At 43.1% G+C, this 19,021-nt stretch overlaps 1 protein-coding gene across 5 annotated transcripts in view; it reads right to left on the bottom strand.

Moving 5' to 3' along the window:
* Window positions 1-58: 58 nt before the first annotated feature.
* Window positions 59-19,021, bottom strand: part of TMX2 (thioredoxin related transmembrane protein 2) — a 26,465-nt gene continuing 7,502 nt past the window's right edge. For 2 of the 5 annotated variants that reach the window (XM_016920921.3, XM_024347154.3), the window contains exons 2-8: window positions 3,364-3,424; window positions 3,006-3,119; window positions 2,597-2,673; window positions 2,257-2,363; window positions 1,989-2,054; window positions 1,769-1,898; window positions 59-928 (exon numbers count right to left, since the gene is read on the bottom strand). In XM_016920921.3, the coding sequence (XP_016776410.2) occupies window positions 782-928; window positions 1,769-1,898; window positions 1,989-2,054; window positions 2,257-2,363; window positions 2,597-2,673; window positions 3,006-3,119; window positions 3,364-3,424 (702 nt within the window). In that variant the 3' untranslated portion in view covers window positions 59-781. Of the gene's footprint in view, window positions 929-1,768; window positions 1,899-1,988; window positions 2,055-2,256; window positions 2,364-2,596; window positions 2,674-3,005; window positions 3,197-3,363; window positions 3,425-19,021 lie in introns of those variants that run through there. The other 3 variants (XM_054662293.2, XM_016920922.3, XM_024347157.3) reach the window with 3 other exon arrangements.

Below are 19,021 nucleotides of genomic sequence, written 5' to 3'. Positions count from 1 at the left end.
TGGGCAATTCCTCTGCAGTTGCCAGGCTTTTCTAATACAGAAACACACAAACGCGCAATCAAAAGGAAATCTCAATCTTTTTATTATGGAAAGCCATCAACTGGGTGTGGGGAGTAGGTCAGAGGGTTAGTGAAAGTCCAGGGGATTTCTCCAAGTCCTACCACACAAAGGAGTCTCAAGCCTCTATTCACCCCTTCTCAATCCCCACAAAATAGGGGGTTGTTCAATATTGTCTTCAATGATAAAAACTTTGTGGTTAAAGGTTTCTCCTTAGGACTAGCGACAAAGTTAGGCTTATACTTTTAATGAAGACCATAAACGAAGCCAGAAGGGCTTAAAGAAGCAAGAGTCCTTGGGGGAAAATTCTTAGCGTTCTATACCCCAGCATCTTACCTTAGGGTTAAATCTAGGTCTAACCAAGCTGTGCAGGTCAACTAAGAAGGAATGATGAAACCACAGAGTTTCATGGAGAAACCATGGAGATGTCTGAATAGCTGATAAGCAGTTAACACACTGACCCAAGCTTGGAGGGAAACCATTTCCCCCTCCATCCTATGAGATCTCTTTCTTGCTCCAGTGAAACAGTTGGCCACAGCATGGCAGGCCTTCCTGTAGGGTGCCTGACAATTCCCTAGATGCCTCTTTAAAATCAGAAGCTGCATGCTGCCCCACCCAGTCACAGCCAAAGGGAAAACATAAATAAAAGGCTGTAGCCTCAGGCTTGTGGTTATGGAAAGAGCCTGGAATTGACAGGAGAGGAAGCACTGCCAAAGTGAGGATCTTATTTATCCTTCTTGTTTTCCCCATCTGACACTGTGGTGGGGGTTGAAGCCACAGGCTGCTCCTCAGGGATATTGTCTCCAGCCTTTGACAGTTTCTTGGCCCGCTGGTATAGCTCATTTAAGTTAAATTCTCGGATCACATTCTCCTGCACAAAAGAGATGCACACGTCAGGATCTGGGTTGGAAGGGAGAGTAAAGAGCCTGGGAAGTAAGAGGTATTTTACACAAAGTCTGGGAAAGGAAGGAGTAAGCAAAGGACAAAAATCTTCCCTAACCTTCCTCTTTTTTAGGTACCCAGAAAAGTCAACTAATAGTTAAATACCCATTATGTGCCAATCACCGTGCCAAGAATTATACCTAAATTATTTAATGTAATCTGCAAAACAACCCTGTAAGCCAGGGGTTATTACCTCCAATTAACTGACAGGGAACCTAACACCTACAGACAATAGGTGCAGTGGCCTTCGAGACAGAATCTTTTTTTTTTTTTTTCTGATGGAGTCTCTTGTTGCCCAGGCTGGAGCGCAATGGTGCAATCTCAGCTCACTGCAACCTCCACCTCCCGGGTTCAAGCGATTCTCCTGCCTCAGCCTCCCAAATAGCTGGCATTATAGGCATGCGCCACCACACTCGGCTATTTTTGTATTTTTAGTAGACACGGGGTTTCTCCATGTTGGTCAGGCTGGTCTCAAACTCCTGACCTCAGGTGATCTGCCAGCCTCGGCCTCCCAAAGTGCTGGGATTACAGGCGTGAGCCACCGTTTCTGGCCTGAGACCAAATCTTAACTAATGATTGTTACCCAGTACTAGCAGGTCTGGCACATAATATATATTTGCTAAATGAATTAAAACATGAGGTCTAGTAACTAGTCCACACCCTCAAAGCTAATGGGCAAGTGGCGGAGCTGTGAATCAAACCTGGGTAGGGCTTGAAAGCCCAGCTACTGTTCTACACCCTTCATGCACCTGCCCTTCCTTTCAGGTACCTCAGAGAAGGTCCATGAGACAGCCCGTCCTTTCTTGTCAATCTGTGGCCGCCGCATTACCTCCTTGCCACCTTGGAACAGGATCAGGGTAGGGAGTTGCTTGGTGAGGGGTGATGTGCTCACTTTGTACCTGCAGGGCCCAGAAAGTTCTCTAAATGTCCCTGTATGTATCACTCAAAGTGATTCCCTGCTCAGACCCTCTGCCCAGGTCTTTACATACCGCGTACTAACATCAGTATAGCGTCCAACATCCACCTTCCCAAAATTTAGCCCTGTACAGTTGTATCTGAAAAGAATATATTATTTAATATGCTGAAAAAAAAAATGGATCAAGGAAAGTGGAAGTATAGATATTTAAGAGGGGAGACGGAGATGCCTTTGGTTACCATGTGTGAAAATCAAGGCCAAAAGAAAAAGAAAAGCCAAAAACAGTGAGAGGGAAGGCACAGCATCTCCATTTCCACCATCCCTCCCTTTGCACTACTCACTTAAGGGAGAGGTCAGCATAGATAGGGGCAAATGATTGGCAGTCATTAGACCAATTGGCAAAGAACTCCACAATCCAAGTGACCCTCTTGTCCCGTTCTAGTTCCTCCTGCCAAATACAGGGAAGAAAAGTCAGCTGGATCCACATAGCCTCCTGGGAAGGTTCAGACTTTAGCATCTAATTCCTCATCCTGGTGTTCCCTCTCCCCCGGCTCTCATAATGAACCACAGTGCCCGTGACATCCATTTTGAAGCACTGTTGTTCCTCCTAGTGAATGGAGAGCACAACTACAAAATCACCCACAAGGGACCCAAGAAACAGAAAGGGGAAAGAGCACTCACATCAATGGTTTTATCATTGAAGTACTTGATATACTCAGGGCCCATATATAGGGGGGGTTTGCACGTCATCAGGAACACTAAATACAGAAAGAAGATGTCGAAGGAAACATAAAAAGCCTTACACAGGGAATTTACTTCCAAACCAACCCAAGGATTTCAGCCCCCAAATAATACACACTTGTGGATATATGTAGACCACCAACACATTCCCTACCTCTACAATAACAGTCTCTGTAAACTGTTATCATCTGAGCTACATATATAATTCATTAGGTATGAGATATGGAAGAAGGGTATGGAGAAACATGTTTGGGATTGCAACTGTTGGGACTGTGGTTTCCACAATCAAGTCTATCAACACAGTCTTACAAAAAAAAAAAAAAGAAAGAAAGAAAGGCAGTCTCCTCACCTATGCAGAGTGTGATGTAAAGTAGGCCCATGCGAATATCCAAGCGGAAGAAAAGAATTGTGTTGGCCACTTTACTAAACATGAAAATGTTGCCTATATGTTGCTCCACAGTGACTGAAACACAGAGATGTCACAGGTCAGGCTGGGCTGTGCACTCCTATATCCCATTCTTTGTCCCTCTTCATGGGGCACTTTGAAATAGGAGACAGGGAGGGGATAGAAGTCCAAGTTCAAATTCAGCCTTGGAATTAAACGTAGGACAAATTTACCAAATGATTGCCACTCTCTTAACATGAAGCAAAGCACCTCCAAAGGGCATTAGATCTAACCTTGAGTCTGAGAAGTGAACTAAACTTACTGGATCTGCGGTTCTTCATCATCACAATGGCACTGAGAAACATCAGGATCTCCACTTCTCTCTGGAACAGAATCGAATTATTATAACAGGAATGCAGTGACTAGAGCTAATTTAGGTGGGAAAGGGAACTAAATATGTAATAAAAACCAATAGCGATCCAAACTGGGAATGGGAACAATAAAGAACTGCAGTTAGTAAGGTGTACGGGGATAAACATCAGTCAGAAGACCTGGATTCAGGTTCTACTCCTGCCACAAACTTGCTGGTGCTTTTCTTTTTGAGACGGAGTTTCACTCTTGTTGCCCAGGCTAGAGTGCAATGGCGCGATCTCGGCTCACTGCAACCTCCGCCTCCCGGGTTCAAGTGTTTCTCCTGTCTCAGCCTCCCGAGTAGCTGGGATTACAGACACGTGCCACCACACCCGGCTATTTTTTGTATTTTTAGTAGAGACAGGGTTTCACCATGTTGGCCAGGCTGGTCTCAAACTCCTGACCTCAGGTGATCCACCCACCTCGGCCTCCCAAAGTGCTGAGATTACAGGCGTGAGCCACCGCGCCAGGCCTGCGGTGCTTTTCAACAAAGCACTTAATCCCTTAGCTTTGGTTTCCTCAACTGAACAGTATCTATTTCAAAATGCTACTGGGGGATTAAATGAGATAATAGATTAAAAAGAGTTGTATAAAGCATGATATGGTATAAAATCGTAAGATTATTAAAATCAACTCAATGTGACGCTGGTAGAATAAAACTTTTCCAGGTAAGTTTTCTTGATAATAGCCCATTAATATAATATCTAGCTATTCCACGTTTAATTTTTTTTTTTTTTGAGACAGTCTTGCTCCATCGCCCAGGCTAGAGTGCAATGGTGTGATCTCAGCTCACTGAAACCTCTGCCACCTGGGCTTGTGTTTCTCCTGACTCAACCTCCCAAGTAGCTGGGACTACAGGCGCACACTACTGTACCTGGCTAATTTTTGTATTTTTTGTAGAGACCAGGTCTCCCCATGTTGACCGGGCTGGTATGGAACTCCTGAGCTCAGATGATCCGCCCGCCTCGGCCTCCTAAAGTGCTGGGATTACAGGTGTGAGCCACCGAGCCCGGCCCCCATTACTTAATCATTTCTCCCCACCCAATATGCATCGTGATAATCCATGTACTTTTGATATAATTTGAGAGCTGAAAGGGGCTTTCAGAGCTCTCAAAAGCCCTTTTCAATACTCGTCTTACAGTTTTCTCACCTTCTAGAACAACCTTCTTGTCCAACCTGTGGCTCACATGCAGCCCAGGATGGCTTTGAATGGGGTCCAACACAAATTCATAGACTTTCTTAAAACATTATGAGATATTTTTGATATATATATTTTTTTTTAGCTCATCAGCTATCATTAGGTGTTAGTGTATTTTATGTGTGCCCCAAGACAATTCTTCCAATGTGGCCCAGGGAAGCCAAAAGATTAGATAACCCTGTTGTAGAATGTAACCACCAAGTGAGCAAGTGAGACAGACAATAAACATGACAAAGATACTGAGAAGTAATAGAATTCTAAGCCCTGAAGTGACTGAACAGACTCCCTCTTGGCTAAGGGGACCCCAGAGAAACCTTGAAAACTGAGTTCTCGGCCATGACAGGGTGTGAGGTCAGACACACCTCTTTATACCCCCTCCTTCACTTACCAACATTAGGCTTTCTTAAACAGAAAGTTAAACAGAAACCAGCCCTCTGAAAAGACTTGCTCCACCTGACATCAACCAACTGCCTGACACTGCCCCTCCCTTTTGCAGTTAGGACAAAACAACTAACCAGCATTGCTTCCTGATAAGAGACCAGTGACCATGCAGTGGATCTGGCCAGGCTAAGGAGAATGCATAGTTTCTGTGTCCTCTGCTTCACCTTTTGACTTGAGAGGGCTGAAAACTCCACCTCAGATCATGGTTAACATTACCACTTTTGAACATGGGTCTTATGGACAGATATGAAGCTCAACTGAGCATGCACGTGTTTCTTTCATAAATATTCATGACTCTGCCGATAGCTTATTAAATATGTATATTTGGCCACCCTGCTTAGCATAAACTCCTGTTTCCTTTACCCCTCACTCCAAGTGTCTGTTTTTAGCTTCTGAGCGGAGGCTATGCTTCCCTGCCTGACAGGATAGCCAGCAGGTTGCAACTTTTTATGAGAAATAAAGCTCTCCTGGCCGGGTGCTGTGGCTCAAGCCTGTAATCCCAGCACTTTGGGAGGCTAAAGTGGGTGGATCACCTGAGATTAGAAGTTCAAGACCAGCCTGGTCAACATGGCAAAACCCCGTCTCTACTAAAAATACAAAAAAATTAGCCAGGCACGGTGGCATACGCCTGTAATCAAAGCTACTCAGGAGGCTGAGGCATAAGAATCGCTTGAACCCGGGAGGCGGAGGTCGCAGTGAGCCGAGATCGTGCCACTGCACTCCAGCCTGGGCAACAGAGTGAAACTCCGTCTCAAAAAAAAAAAAAAAAGAAAATAGGGGTGAGGGAGCATGACAGACTTTAGTAAATATTATACCTGAGGCAGAAATTAGGAAAGATTTTTTCTTTTTTTTGAGACGGACTCTTGCTCTGTTGTCCAGGCTGGAATGCAGGGGCATGATCTCGGCTCATTGCAACCTCCGCCTCCCAGGTTCAACCGATTCTCCTGCCTCAGCCTCCCGAGTAGCTAGGACTACAGGTGCCCACCACCACGCCCGGCTTTTGTATTTTTAGTAGAGATGGGGTTTCACCACGTTGGCCAGGATGGTCTTGATCTCTTGGCCTTGTGATCTGCCCGCCTCGGCCTCCCAAAGTGCTGGGATTACAGGCATGAGCCACCCTGCCCTGCCAGGAAAGATTTTCATGAATGAAACTAGGTGGGTTAGAATTGGGAATGAAAGTTGTGGAAAGATTAATTTTATTTATTTTTATTTTTTATTTTTTATTTTTTTTGAGACAGAGGAGTCTTGCTCTGTCGCCCAGGCTGGAGTGCAATGCCACAACCTCAGCTCAGTGCAACCTTTGCCTCCTGGATTCAAGCAATTCTCCTGCCTCAGCCTCCGGAGTAGCTGGGATTACAGGCGCCTGCCCCCATGCCCGGTGAACTTTTGTATTTTTAGTAGAGATGGGGTTTCACCATGTTGGCCAGGCTGGTCTTGAACTCCTGGCCTCAAGTGATCCAGCTGCTTCGGCCTCCCAAAGTGCTGAGATTATAGGCGTGAGCCACTGTGCCTGGCTGAAAGATGAATTTTAAAAGAGAGTTGTAGTTAACCAGGGGACCAAAGGTAGGACCAAAAGAAATTCTCTAAGGACAGAAAATGGTCTATGGAGGGACTAGCTATTGCTACTGCAAACTTCCATTTCTTTTCTTCCCAGGCATACTGCAGCTAGACTCTCTCCCTATCTCTTTGCATCCAGGTAGAACTGTGTGACTGGTACTTGAGAATGGAATGTGAATGAAAGTGATTTACCACTTCTGGGTTCAGGCAATTAAGAAAGTGTGTGCCCTTGCAGTACTTTTTTTTTTTTTTTCTTTTTTTGAGACAGGGTCTCTCTGTCACCCAGGCTGGAGTACAGTGGCGCGGTCTCCTCCGCCTCCCAGGTTCACGCAATTCTCCTGCCTCAGCTTCCCGAGTAGCTGGACTACAGGCACTCGCCACCACGCCCAGCTAATTTTTTGTATTTTTTAGTAGAGACCGGGTTTCTATTATTTTAGCCAGGATGGTCTCGATCTGCTGACCTTGTGATCCGCCCGCTTCAGCCTCCCAAAGTGCTGGGATTACAGGCGTGAGCCACCGCACCCGGCCCGCATTCCAGCTTTTTTTCATTTGCTGGCTGGATGATGCTGGGATGACCCAAGGCCACAGGTTGAAGACAGAATGAGCCTTGTGTTCTAGGATGACTCTATAATGCAGAGCCCTTGGTTGTTCTATTTAATTGTTTTAAAACTTTTTATTATGGATAATTTGAAGCATACAGAAGAGAGGATAATTGAATGAACCCCTATTACCCAGCTTCAACAGTAACCAACATTTTGCCACTGTGATTTCCAATTCATATATGCTACCCATTTTTTTTTCTTAGAGAAACTTTAAGCAAATTCCAGCTATATCGTTTCATCTGTAAATTCCTCACTATAGGCTGGGCGCGGTGACTCACGCCTGTAATCGCAGCACTTTGGGAGGCCGAGGCGGGTGGATCACCTGAGGTCAGGAATTCAAGACCAGCCTGGCCTACATGGTGAAACCCGTCTCTACTAAAAACACACAAAAAGTCAGCCAGGCGTGATGGCGGGCGCCTGTAGTTCCAGCTACTAGGAGGCTAAGGCAGGAGAATCACTTGAACCCGAGAGGCGGAGGTTGCAGTGAGCCGAGAAAGCGCTATTGCACTCCAGCCTGGGCGACAAGAGTGAAACTCCATCTCAAAAAAAAAAAAAAAAAAAAAAAAAAAAAAAAAATTCCTCACTGTGTCTTACACATGAGGACTTAAAAAAAAAAACACAACCACAGTTACCACTGACACACTGTTATGCTGTGAAATATATAGTCATGTGCCGTATCATGACATTTTGGTCAGCAATAGACCACATATACAACAGTGGTCCCATAAGATTATAATACCATATTTTTATTGTACCTTTTCTGTGTTTAGATATATTTAGATACATAAATACTTACCATTGTGTTAAACTGCTTATTAGTACAGTAACATGTTGTGTAGGTTTGTGCCTGGGAGCAACAGGCTGTGCCATAAAGCCTAGGTGTGTAGTAGGCCATCTAAGTTTGTGTAAATACACTCTATGATGCTCCCACAAGGACCATATGGCCTAAAGACACCGCATGATTAGCAGGTTAGTAGGACTTTCAGCCCCACCCCACCCCCACCAGGCTGAAAGTTCAGCTGATCACCAATGGCCAATGATTTAATTAGTCACACCTATGTAATGAAGTTCCATAAAAACCCAAAAGGATATGTTCCAGGAACCTTCCTGTGTTTAGCTATCTAGAAGCTCTGAGAACCTAGTCCCAATCAGCAAGGTAAATAGGTGAACCATGAATTTTCCAGAAAAACAAAAATTGGCTATTAACCCTAAGCATTTTTTTAAAATTCTATCAGAGTAAGAATATAAAACTTCCAGCATTTTGCATATTAGATAAGAGTATACAGATAAATGAACTTTATAAAAGGTCTCCTATACTTATTAAAAATCTTTATTACTATCCACTTATATTTTGGGGTCCCATTTTCATTGAAGTGGCATCAAATATCAAATGAAAGATCCTTTGAAATAGCAAGGCTACATTTGAGCTAATTAATTATACAGTTTGGGAAAAAGGAAGCAGGAAAAGGAAGGAGGAAAAAAATAAGGGAGTAGGTTCTGGTAAAGGTAATGACTCATTTTGGGGGCTGGAAAAAGTACAAAAATTCTGGATGATGCGCCTTCATCTGAGCACAGATGTTGCTTATAGGGACAAAGGTAGCCTCCCCTCCACCTTCTAAAGTTTTGCTGAAAATGAGCTGACAAAAGGCAGATTGACATGAGAAAAGGAAAAATTTATCAACGCACATGGAAACACTAGTAAAAAGAAAAAGACACATGAAAAAAGAGACAAAAACCACTTTTGGTCTCCTTTTCCTTTCCAAATTTAAGATTAATGGGAAAAGAACATTTGTATGATTAGTCTTAGGTGTAGCAACTTTGATATGTTTTTGGTATGAATATTCACATTGTCTGATTCTTTTTCTCCCCAAAATAGTCGTTTTCTCTTGTTATATCTTCCTGTGTTATTTTGTCATAGAGTAGGGTACCATAAAGTACAACATCAGAATAAAGCCCCTGTAAGCCTATTGGTCAAGCTGGCCCTCCAGACTGGTGGGTGAGTTTTAAAATTCTTATCAGAATGGCATACAAATTGTGCTGTGGGTCCCCAAAATAAAAACCAGATGAGGTTTCCTTCTCATCTTATGTCCTTGGAAGCTTGACTTGTGACCAAGTGGGAGCTTCTTGGTCTCCACCACTTGGAGGCCTTATTTTTGGATGAAGTCCAGTGGCCAGTGTTGACGAAAAGAGTCAAACTCTGTAAAATATTTTAAGAGATTTATTCTGAGGCAAATATGAGTGACCATGGCCTGTGACACAGCCTTCTGGAGGTCCTGAGAATATGTGCCCAAGGTGTTCTACAGCTTGGTTTTATATATTTTAGGGAAGCATAAGACATCAAATACATTGATTTAATTTTTTTGGTCTCAAAAAAAAAAAAAAAAAAAAAAAAGGCTGGGTGCAGTGTCTCACCCTTGCAATCCCAGCACTTTGGGAGGCTGAGGCGGGCAGATCACCTGATGTCAGGAGTTCAAGACCAGCCTGGCCAACATGGCAAAACTCCGTCTCTACTAAAAATACAAAAATTAGCTGGGTGCAGTGGCGCATGCTTGTAATCCCAGCTACTCGGGAAGCTGAGGCAGGAGAATCGCTTGAACCAGGGAGGCAGATGTTGCAGTGAGTGGAAACTGCACCACTCCACTCCAGCCTGAGCGAGAGCGAAACTGGATCTCAAAAAAAAAAAAAAAAAAAACGGAAAGAGTGGCACTTTTAAGATATCAATCTGAAGAATGTTAAAGGAAACACATTACAGAATTTAAAAATTTATTGAATTAAAAATAACTCAATATTTGTAATAAAATCTTGTTTTAACTAATTTAAGTTTTGTGTTAGTGAATTTTTTAAATATTAAAGACTAATCTCTAGAAAGATATGATTTTCTTTAATCATAGCCAACCGAATTATACAACCCCTTTAAAAATTCCTTCATACTAACCGTATTATGACTTACATAGATCATTCACAATGGTTAGGCTGTTTTACCCTAAATGTCTCTCTCTCTCTCAAGCAACCCAGTTATTTTATTTGAGGGCAAAAATTCACTCTACAAGATTCTTGGTTTTTTTGTTTTTGTTTTTCTTTGAGATGCAGTTTCACTCGTTGCCCAGGCTGGAGTGCAATGGTGCGATCTCGGCTCACTGCAACCTCCGCCTCCTGGGTTCAAGCGATTCTCCTGTGTCAGCCTCCCGAGTAGTTGGGATTACAGGCGCCCACCACCAATGCCTGGCTAATTTTTGTATTTTTAGTAGAGACGGAGTTTTGCCATGTTGGCCAGGCTGATCTTGAACTCCTGACCTCAGATGATCTGCCCGCCTCAGCCTCCCAAAGTGCTGGGATTACAGGCATGAGCCACCATGCCTGGACTTTTTTTTTTTTTTTTAAGACAGTTTCACTCTTGTTGCCCAGCCTGGAGTGCAATGATGTGATCTCGGCTCACTGCAACCTCCACCTCCCAGGTTCAAGCGATTCTCCTGCCTCAGCCTCCCAAGTACCTGGGATTATAGGCGCCCACCACCATGGCTGGCTAATTTTTGTATTTTTAGTAGAGAAGGGGTTTCACCATGTTGGCCAGGCTGGTCTCGAACTCCTGACATCAGGTGATCCACCCACCTCGGCCTCCCAAAGTACTGGGATTACAGGCGTGAGGCACCATGGCCACCACATGCATATATATATATATATATAATTATTTTTTTGGGGGGGGGGAACGGAGTCTTGCTCTGTTGCCCAGGCTGGAGTGCAGTGGTGTGATCTTGGCTCACCACAACCTCCATCTCCCGGGTTCAAGCGATACTCCTGCCTCAGTCTTAGTAGCTGGGACTACCAGTGCATGCCACCATGCCTGGCTAATTTTTGTATTTTTAGTAGAGACGGGGTTTCACCATGTTGGCCAGGCTGGTCTCAAACTCTTGACCTTGTGATCCAACCTGTCTCGGCCTCCCAAAAGTGCTGGGATTACAGGCGTGAGCCACTGCGCCCTACCCACTTTTATATATTTTTAAGCCAATTAATTAGAGCTCTTTATATATTTTCAGTAGTGAAAATATTGTATACACACACATAAATATATAGACTTATTAGGTATGCCGATAGAAGCACATGGCATAGACTCATAACAACCTCCTTTTTGTTCCGTTTTTTAAAAATCCTACCCTAGGCAGCTGTCAGCTAAACAGCCTTAAATTTGCATATTAAAGGCAACTCAGGTGAAAATCAGATAGCAAAATTTACATCATAAGGTAAGAAGAGAAAGTCTGGTGTGCTAGAGGGAAATTAAAAGGGTTTCAATTGCCAATTGAACGTAAAATTATATGTCTATTATAAAGGCCTTTAAATACACACACACACACAGTTCCCATAGCTATTAATTCAATACTTTTGCCATGAGACAAATACAACTTCACCGACTTGCAAAAAAACAGAGAACAGTGGTTTTTATCTCAGTCGAAAAGTAACAGCTGATCTAAAGCAGGCAGAAAAAAAACAGAACCTAGAACTCTATAGTTTTCAGTTTGACCTTAGGACTCTTTTTTCTTAATGCAAATGTGCACAAAGACCATATTACTTCCATTTTATATCAATTCTGGCAAGTAGAGGTGCCATAAAACCTATGAAGGACCCGAAAAGGGGACATTCTCCTCATTTTCTCCTTAGTCTTAGATTTGTTTCTCGCCTTTTTTTTTTTCTCCTTAGAGGAGCTGAGCTGTAGCCTAGGGTTCTTGTGTGGTGGATTGATGTGTGGTGGATTGATGCGTGCTGCTTGCAGGCAAGACTCCACAGTGTCACCACTGAGTCGTTTCTGCCTTCTTAAGTATCTCTCTCCAGAGGTCTGTGACCTCTGAGAGGGCTCAAAACGCTGGGTGATCAGCCCTCATGTGCGTTTCCTGGATGAGCCATTTTTTAAATTAATTGTTTTTGGGGATTAATCCCTAAAGGGATTTCCCTTTAGGGCCGCTGTACGTCTTGGGGGTCAACCCCTGGACACTCCCACAAAGCCCCCAGTCACCCAGGGGCACCTTTCAGCTGGGAAGAGCAAACACCCTTTCTCTTCAGAGCTGAAAAACTCAGTCTCTATGAAAGCAACAGTTCAGTTCCTCACACAAATGCACACAGATGAACCGAATCAAGATAAATTTTAGGAGAAAAAGCAATAGAGAATTCCCTTCAGAATGCATATCCAAACTACAATCAGGATCCTTAAACAACAACTTCCTAGCAAAAAACCAGCTCAGAAAAAATCAAGAACCATCAGCCCTTGAAGGGAGGTCCGGGGCTCAGGACGACTTAACAGTTCCACCGAAGGAGAAGCTCGAACTCAGTGGGGCTTCAGTGGGCCCCTGCTGGTACCTTACCTCCAGTTTCGGGCAACTCCTTTGGGGTTCTGAGTCTTCTCTGAGGCCAACGTTGGGAGCCATATTACTGTTGCCAAAAAGAGTCAAACTCACAGTGAAACCCCATCTCTACTAAAAATACAAAAAATGAGCCAGGCATGGTGGCGGGCGCCTGTAGTCCCAGCTACTCGGGAGGCTGAGGCAGGAGAATGGCGTGAACCCGGGAGGCGGAGCTTGCAGTGAGCCGAGATGGCGCCACTGCACTCCAGCCTGGGCGACACAGCGAGACTCTGTCTCAAAAAAAAAAGAGTGAAACTCTGTAAAATATTTTCAGAGATTTATTCTGAGCCAAATATGAGTGACCATGGCCCATGACACAGCCCTCAGGAGGTCCTGAGAACATGTGCCCAAGGTGGTCTGGGTAGAGCTTAATATTTTAGAGAGGCATGAGACATCAATCAAATACATTTAAGAAATACATTGGTTTCGTTCAGAAAGGCAGGACAACTCAAAGCGGGGCTGTAGGTAAATTTAAATATTTTCTGGCAGACAATTGGTTGAGTTTGTCTAAAGACCTGGGATTCACAGAAAGGAATGTTCAGGTTATGATAAAGGATTGAGGAGGCCAAGTTTTATTGTGCAGAGGAAGCTCTCAGCGGACTTCGGAGAGAGCAGGTTGTAAATCGTTTCTTATTGGACTTAAAAGGGTGCCTAGCTCTTAGTTGATTATTTCCTGGATCTGAGAAGGAAGGAAAACAAAGGGAAAAGGGGATTCTCTACAGAATGTGGATTTTTCCCAGAAGAGACTTTGTAGGGCAATTTCAAAGTATGGGAAGGAAACAGATTTTGGGGTAAAACATTTTTAGTTTCTTCCTTGTTATGCCAGAGTCAGATAGGAAAGTAAGTCACAATAGATATCCAGGGTTAAATAAAACCCATCTGATGAGAATTTATGGTTTTTAGGGCATGATTACCCAGACCCCTTAGAAAGGAATTTGGGCAAGATAAAAAAAATCATAGCTTAGTCCTCAGTCCCCTCTCTTGGCCAAAAAGCATTCCATAGAATGTATGTGTAGACCAACAAACACCAGCAGGTCCCAACGTGCTAGGAAACTTCATTCCTAGAGTTGTCTGATTTGGCCATCTGGCAGGGTCCCACAGGACTAGGAAGGCTTGTTTCTAGAGTCCTTTGATTTGATGGTAATAGTTTTAAATATTAGCGATTTGGATAATGGGGGGAGGACATGGTCTGACCTGATGTAATAGCCAATTGTTTAAGGGGTGAAATGGAGTCAGGCTTAGTCTAAAAAAAAAATCCCGGATCAGATCTATTTTCTGAGCTATTATGATCCGGGTCTTTAACTGTGCCTTTGCCTTTTGCTGTATCTGGCATAATATTTACAAGAAATGCCTAATGCTAATATAATAACAAATATCATAAAGACAGTGAAGATTTGGGCACTCAGGGTTATAGGTAGAATCTGAGGGCAGTAAACAACCCAATCAGCCAGGAAAAACCCTGCATGCATCATCATATTCTTTGAATAGACTTACAGTGTGTTTGTACTCCTTAATAAGGGTTATTTGAACCCTGTGATAAATCTTATTTGAAAATTGTGATACCAATATTAAATTAGAAAGTAATAAATTTAATCTCTCTTTCCACCAATTTATCTCCATAGGTATAGCATCCTGAGGGAGGATATAAATTAAATGGGAGAAATGCCTGGTCCTTGGTGTTTAAATTGTTACAGACTTATTAAAAGTAGAAACCTATTTTTCACACAACTTTTGTATTGCACCATATACTGGTATTTGGGAGAAAAGGTTTTGTCACAGGAGAAGTCATATAATTCTACAGTGTTTTTTCCTTGGCAGGACTCCCTATGGCTGAGGGCCTTAAGAGTCAAAAGACTTATAGTCAATTGTTTTAGGCCATATAGGAATGGATGTGGACAGGCATTCATTACTTCTTAAAATTATTAAGTAAAAAAAAAAGCCAACAATAAACCCAAAAAACAAAGTTACAAGACTGACTTTTTTTTTTTTTTAATCTTATTTTTTATGGAGACGGAGTCTGGCTCTGTCGCCCAGGCCAGAGTGCAGTGGCGTGATCTCGGCTCACTGCAACCTCCGCCTCCCGGGTTCAAGCAATTCTCCTACCTCAGCCTCCTGAGTAGCTGGGACTACAGGCGCATGCCACCACGCCTGGCTGATTTTTTGTATTTTAGTAGAGATGGGGTTTCACCATGTTGCCCAGGGTGGTCTCGAACTCCTGACCTCAGGAAGTCCGCCCACCCCAGCCTACCAAAGTGCTAGGATTACAGGAGTGAGCCACCACGCCCGGCAGACTGACTTATTTTTAACTTTTATGTGTTGAGCTACTGTAAGCTTGGTTTCTGTTACAGACTTATAGCAATTAGCTATACAAAACATAAGCATCATTCTGAGAAATAATTTAAAATATGTATATATACATATCTATATCTGTAGATATATTTATCTTCACGACTTATAATTTGGAGTATTATAACCAGAAGGCTTTGTTCCATGGTATTTTATAATGTTAGTAAATATTTTTCCTTAATTTTATAGTAAGCAGAAAATTTTTATGGTTGGGGTGGATGCAGAAGTAACACATAATAGTTTAGAAGGCAACCAATTTTGTTTTACCAGCTGTTTGGGCATTTTTAGTACCCCCTTCTTGATTTGGAGGGTTTAATCTTGACCTTTTTTTTTTTTCTTCGAGATAAGAGTCTCACTCTGTCGCCCAGGCTGGAGTGCAGTGGCACAATCTCAGTTCACTGCAACCTCCACCTCCTGGGTTCAAGCGATTCTCCTGCCTCAGCCTCCCAAGTAGCTGGGATTACAGGTATGTGCCACCACACCTGGCTAATTTTTGTATTTTTAGTAGAGACAGGGTTTCATTCTGTTAGCCAGGCTGGTCTCAAACTCCTGACCACAAGTGATCCACCCGCCTCTGTCTCCCAAAGTGGTGGGATTACAAGCGTGAGCCACCTCGACCAGCCAATCTTGACCTAATTTTATCCCTCAAAACCAGCCCTTATAACCTCATGTGCCCTGGCCCAAAGGGAGGCAGCTTGTATAGTTTTAGCAGCAGAGCATTAGCAGTGAAACAGATCCAGGGTCAGTGGGATACCAAATGAGGGAGATTCATGTTTCTAGTCTTCAGAATACCATGATTTCGGTTTCCTTGGAAGTAAAACAGGGAGAGATAAATAATGGCTTAATCTGCACTTAAAAAGTCAGGGCTTAGTTTTTGCCATCAGCCCCGATAAATGCTCCACACAAAAGGCTATGCAATGGAGGATTTACATGAGCAGATTTACATCTTCAGTTTCACAGTACTAGAAAGGGGAAAACATCCCCCAATTAGATGTAGAACCCATTTTCTTTTCTTTTCTTTTTTTTTTTTTTTTGAGACACAGTCTCACTCTATTGCCCAGGCTGGAGTGCAGTGGCGCGATCTTGGCTCACTGCAACCTCTGCCACCCGAGTTCAAAGTGATTCTCCTGCCCCAGCCTCCCGAGTAGCTGGGATTACAGGCGCCTGCCACCGCACCCAGCTAATTTTTGTATTTTTAGTAGAGACACGGTTTCACCACCTTGGCCAGGCTAATCTTGAACTCTTGACCTTGTGATCCACCCGCCTCAGCCTCCCAAAGTGCTGGGATTACAGGTGTGAGCCACCATGCCCAGCCTTATAGTACCCATTTTCATAAGACATTTAGGTAAAAGGGGTTACAACTACCTTAGATAAAGCTTGTTTAAACATCTTACATTTCACAGTTCTATTAACCTGTATGTTTTTATGTTCTGGTCCCAGGAAGCCTTTTTTTTTTTTTTTTTTTTTTTTAATCCCCAGACCATTTTACCTTTTCTGGTACAAAAGGTTTGGGTTCCCAGCATGGGGTTGCATCTGTAAGACCTATGAGGGACAGGATATTTGGTAAGGCTTCTTAAACAGACCTATGATTCTGTAGGAGGGCACCCATGTAAAACGGGCCCTCTTAACCTCCAAATTTACCATGACCTGGGTAATAGACATATTTGGTGGGAGGATATCCCAGTTATCATAAAGCTATGCAACATGGCTTGTATATGAAACATACTAACTGCTTCATCTGGGGTACTTCACTTGGTATTTTAAAGGGAGAGTTGGGCAGTTCCCTTCTCAGGGCAAAGAGACCTTATAATGGCATTATCTGGCCCACTAGGCTGATTGCTTTTTCAAGAATAAACCCCCTTTGTGTTTGGATCATATATACTCAGTGACTGTTCAGTAATGAGTTCTGGGTCCTGCATTAATTCAAACAAGCTCTTAAATTCTGTAGCATTTAAAATTAAGAATTTTGTCCTTAAAGCAGTTATTTTCACAATCCACTAAAGTTTTTTTTTAAAAAAAGAAGCTGAATGATACCAATCTACAAAATGGAACAATTCCTTTACATTACACCCTTTGGTTTTAAATAGTTACTTGGTTTTGCCCTTCCCCTATATTGACTGTTTTCTTGGTAACCATAGGGCTCAGAGTTTTGTTGCCCTGGCTTGTTTTGTTTTCCTTTTTAAAAAAAAAAAAATCCATTTAGTTTTATCTGTATAATTTTCTTCATTATAAAGCAACTCTTAGCTTATTATTATTATTATTATTATTTTTGAGACAGAGTCTTGCTCTGTCACCCAGGCTGGAGTGCAGTGGTGTGATCACAGCTCAATGCAACCTCTGCCTGCTGGGTTCAAGCAATTCTCCCATCTCAGCCTCCCGAGTAGCTGGGATTACAGGCACTCGCCACCATGCCCGGCTAATTTTTGTATTTTTTTTAGTAGGACAGGGTTTCACCATGTTGGCCAGGCTGGTCTCGAACTCCTGACCTTGTGATCCGCCTGCCTCAGTCTCCCAAAGTGCTGGGATTACAGGCGTGAGCCACTTAGTTTCTTTCTTTCTTTTTTTTTTTTTTTTGCAATGAATTTTTTTTTTTTGAGATGGAGTTTTGCTCTTGTTGCCCAGGTTGGAGTGCAATGGCACAATCCTGGCTCACTGCAACCTCCGCCTCCCGGGTTCAAGCAATTCTCCCATCTCAGCCTCCCAAGTAGCTGGGATTACAGGTGCATGCCACCATACCCAGCTAGTTTTTTTTGTATTGTTAGTAGAGATGGGGTTTCATCACATTGGTCAGGCTGGTCTCGAACTCCTGACCTCAGGTGATCCATCCGCCCTGGCCTCCCAAAGTGCTGGGATTACAGGCGTGAGCGACTGTACCCAGCCCAAGCCACTTAGTTTCTTAACAAAAAAGAAACTTACATTTTTTTGAGAGTTGACATCCGTGTGTTTATTTATTTATTTATTTTCTTTGAGACGGAGTCTTGCTCTATCCTCCAGGGTGAAGTGCATTGGCACAATCTCAGCTCACTGCAACCTCTGCTTTCCGGGTTCAAGGGATTCTCCTGCCTCAGCCTCCCAAGTAGCTGTGATTACAGGAACACGCCACCACGCCCAGCTAATTTTGTATTTTTGTACAGATGGGGTTTTGCCACGTTGACCAGGCTGGTCCCAAACTCCTGAGTTCAGGTGATCCACCCGTCTCAGCCTCCCAAAGTGCTGGGATTATAGGCTTGTGCCACTGCACCCCAGCCAATAAAATTTTAATAAAAGCATATTTTATGTTTCTACTATCTTAACTTCTAGTAACCCAAATTTCCAGTGGGGGAAAAAAAAACTTGAGGGTTTAAACATGACTTTAAGATTTTCAAATCACTGGAGAGTTTTACCAAGGTTATGTAAATTAAAAGGCATCTGAGCTAGCTTTTACCAATGTGATGAGCACTTACATTTTTTAAATTACTTGATTAGAGCTCTTTCATGTAGTTTGGCAGTGAAGTATCACTTCTATATGACACATATAAAGATACAGATATAACAGGCATGCAGAATAAAAGCCATGTTCAAAAGATACTTTATTTGCCTGTTTTCAAAAACAATTTTTCTCCCTTACTTTAGATAATTAGTAAAAATTACAGGACACAACAAAAGGTGAAGGAGAGAGCCATCTTTCAAGGCCTTTTCAAAAGAGAAAGAGGGCCGGGTGCAGTGACTCACACCTGATTTTATTGTCTCAACTCTTTCATCTTTTTCTTCTCCTTTTAAAAAAATTCCTTCACTGAAGCTGGGCGCGGTGGCTCACACCTGTAATCCTAGCACTTTGGGAGGCTGTGGTGGGAGGATCGCTTGAGCTCAGGAGTTTGAGACCAGCCTGGGCAACACAGTGAGACCTCCTCTCCACAAATGATTTTTAAAAATTAGCTGGGCATGTACATTGGCACGTGCCTATACTCCCATCTGCTTGACAGGCTCAGGTGGGAGGATGGCTTAAGTGCAGCAGGTTGAGGCTATAGTGAACTGCGACCATGCCACTGCACTGTA

This window comes from Pan troglodytes, chromosome 9 (assembly GCF_028858775.2).
Source record: "Pan troglodytes isolate AG18354 chromosome 9, NHGRI_mPanTro3-v2.0_pri, whole genome shotgun sequence".
Classification (NCBI taxonomy): Eukaryota; Metazoa; Chordata; class Mammalia; order Primates; family Hominidae; genus Pan; species Pan troglodytes.
Note: the sequence above shows the minus strand (reverse complement) of the source record. Positions and strands in the feature narration are given on the sequence as shown.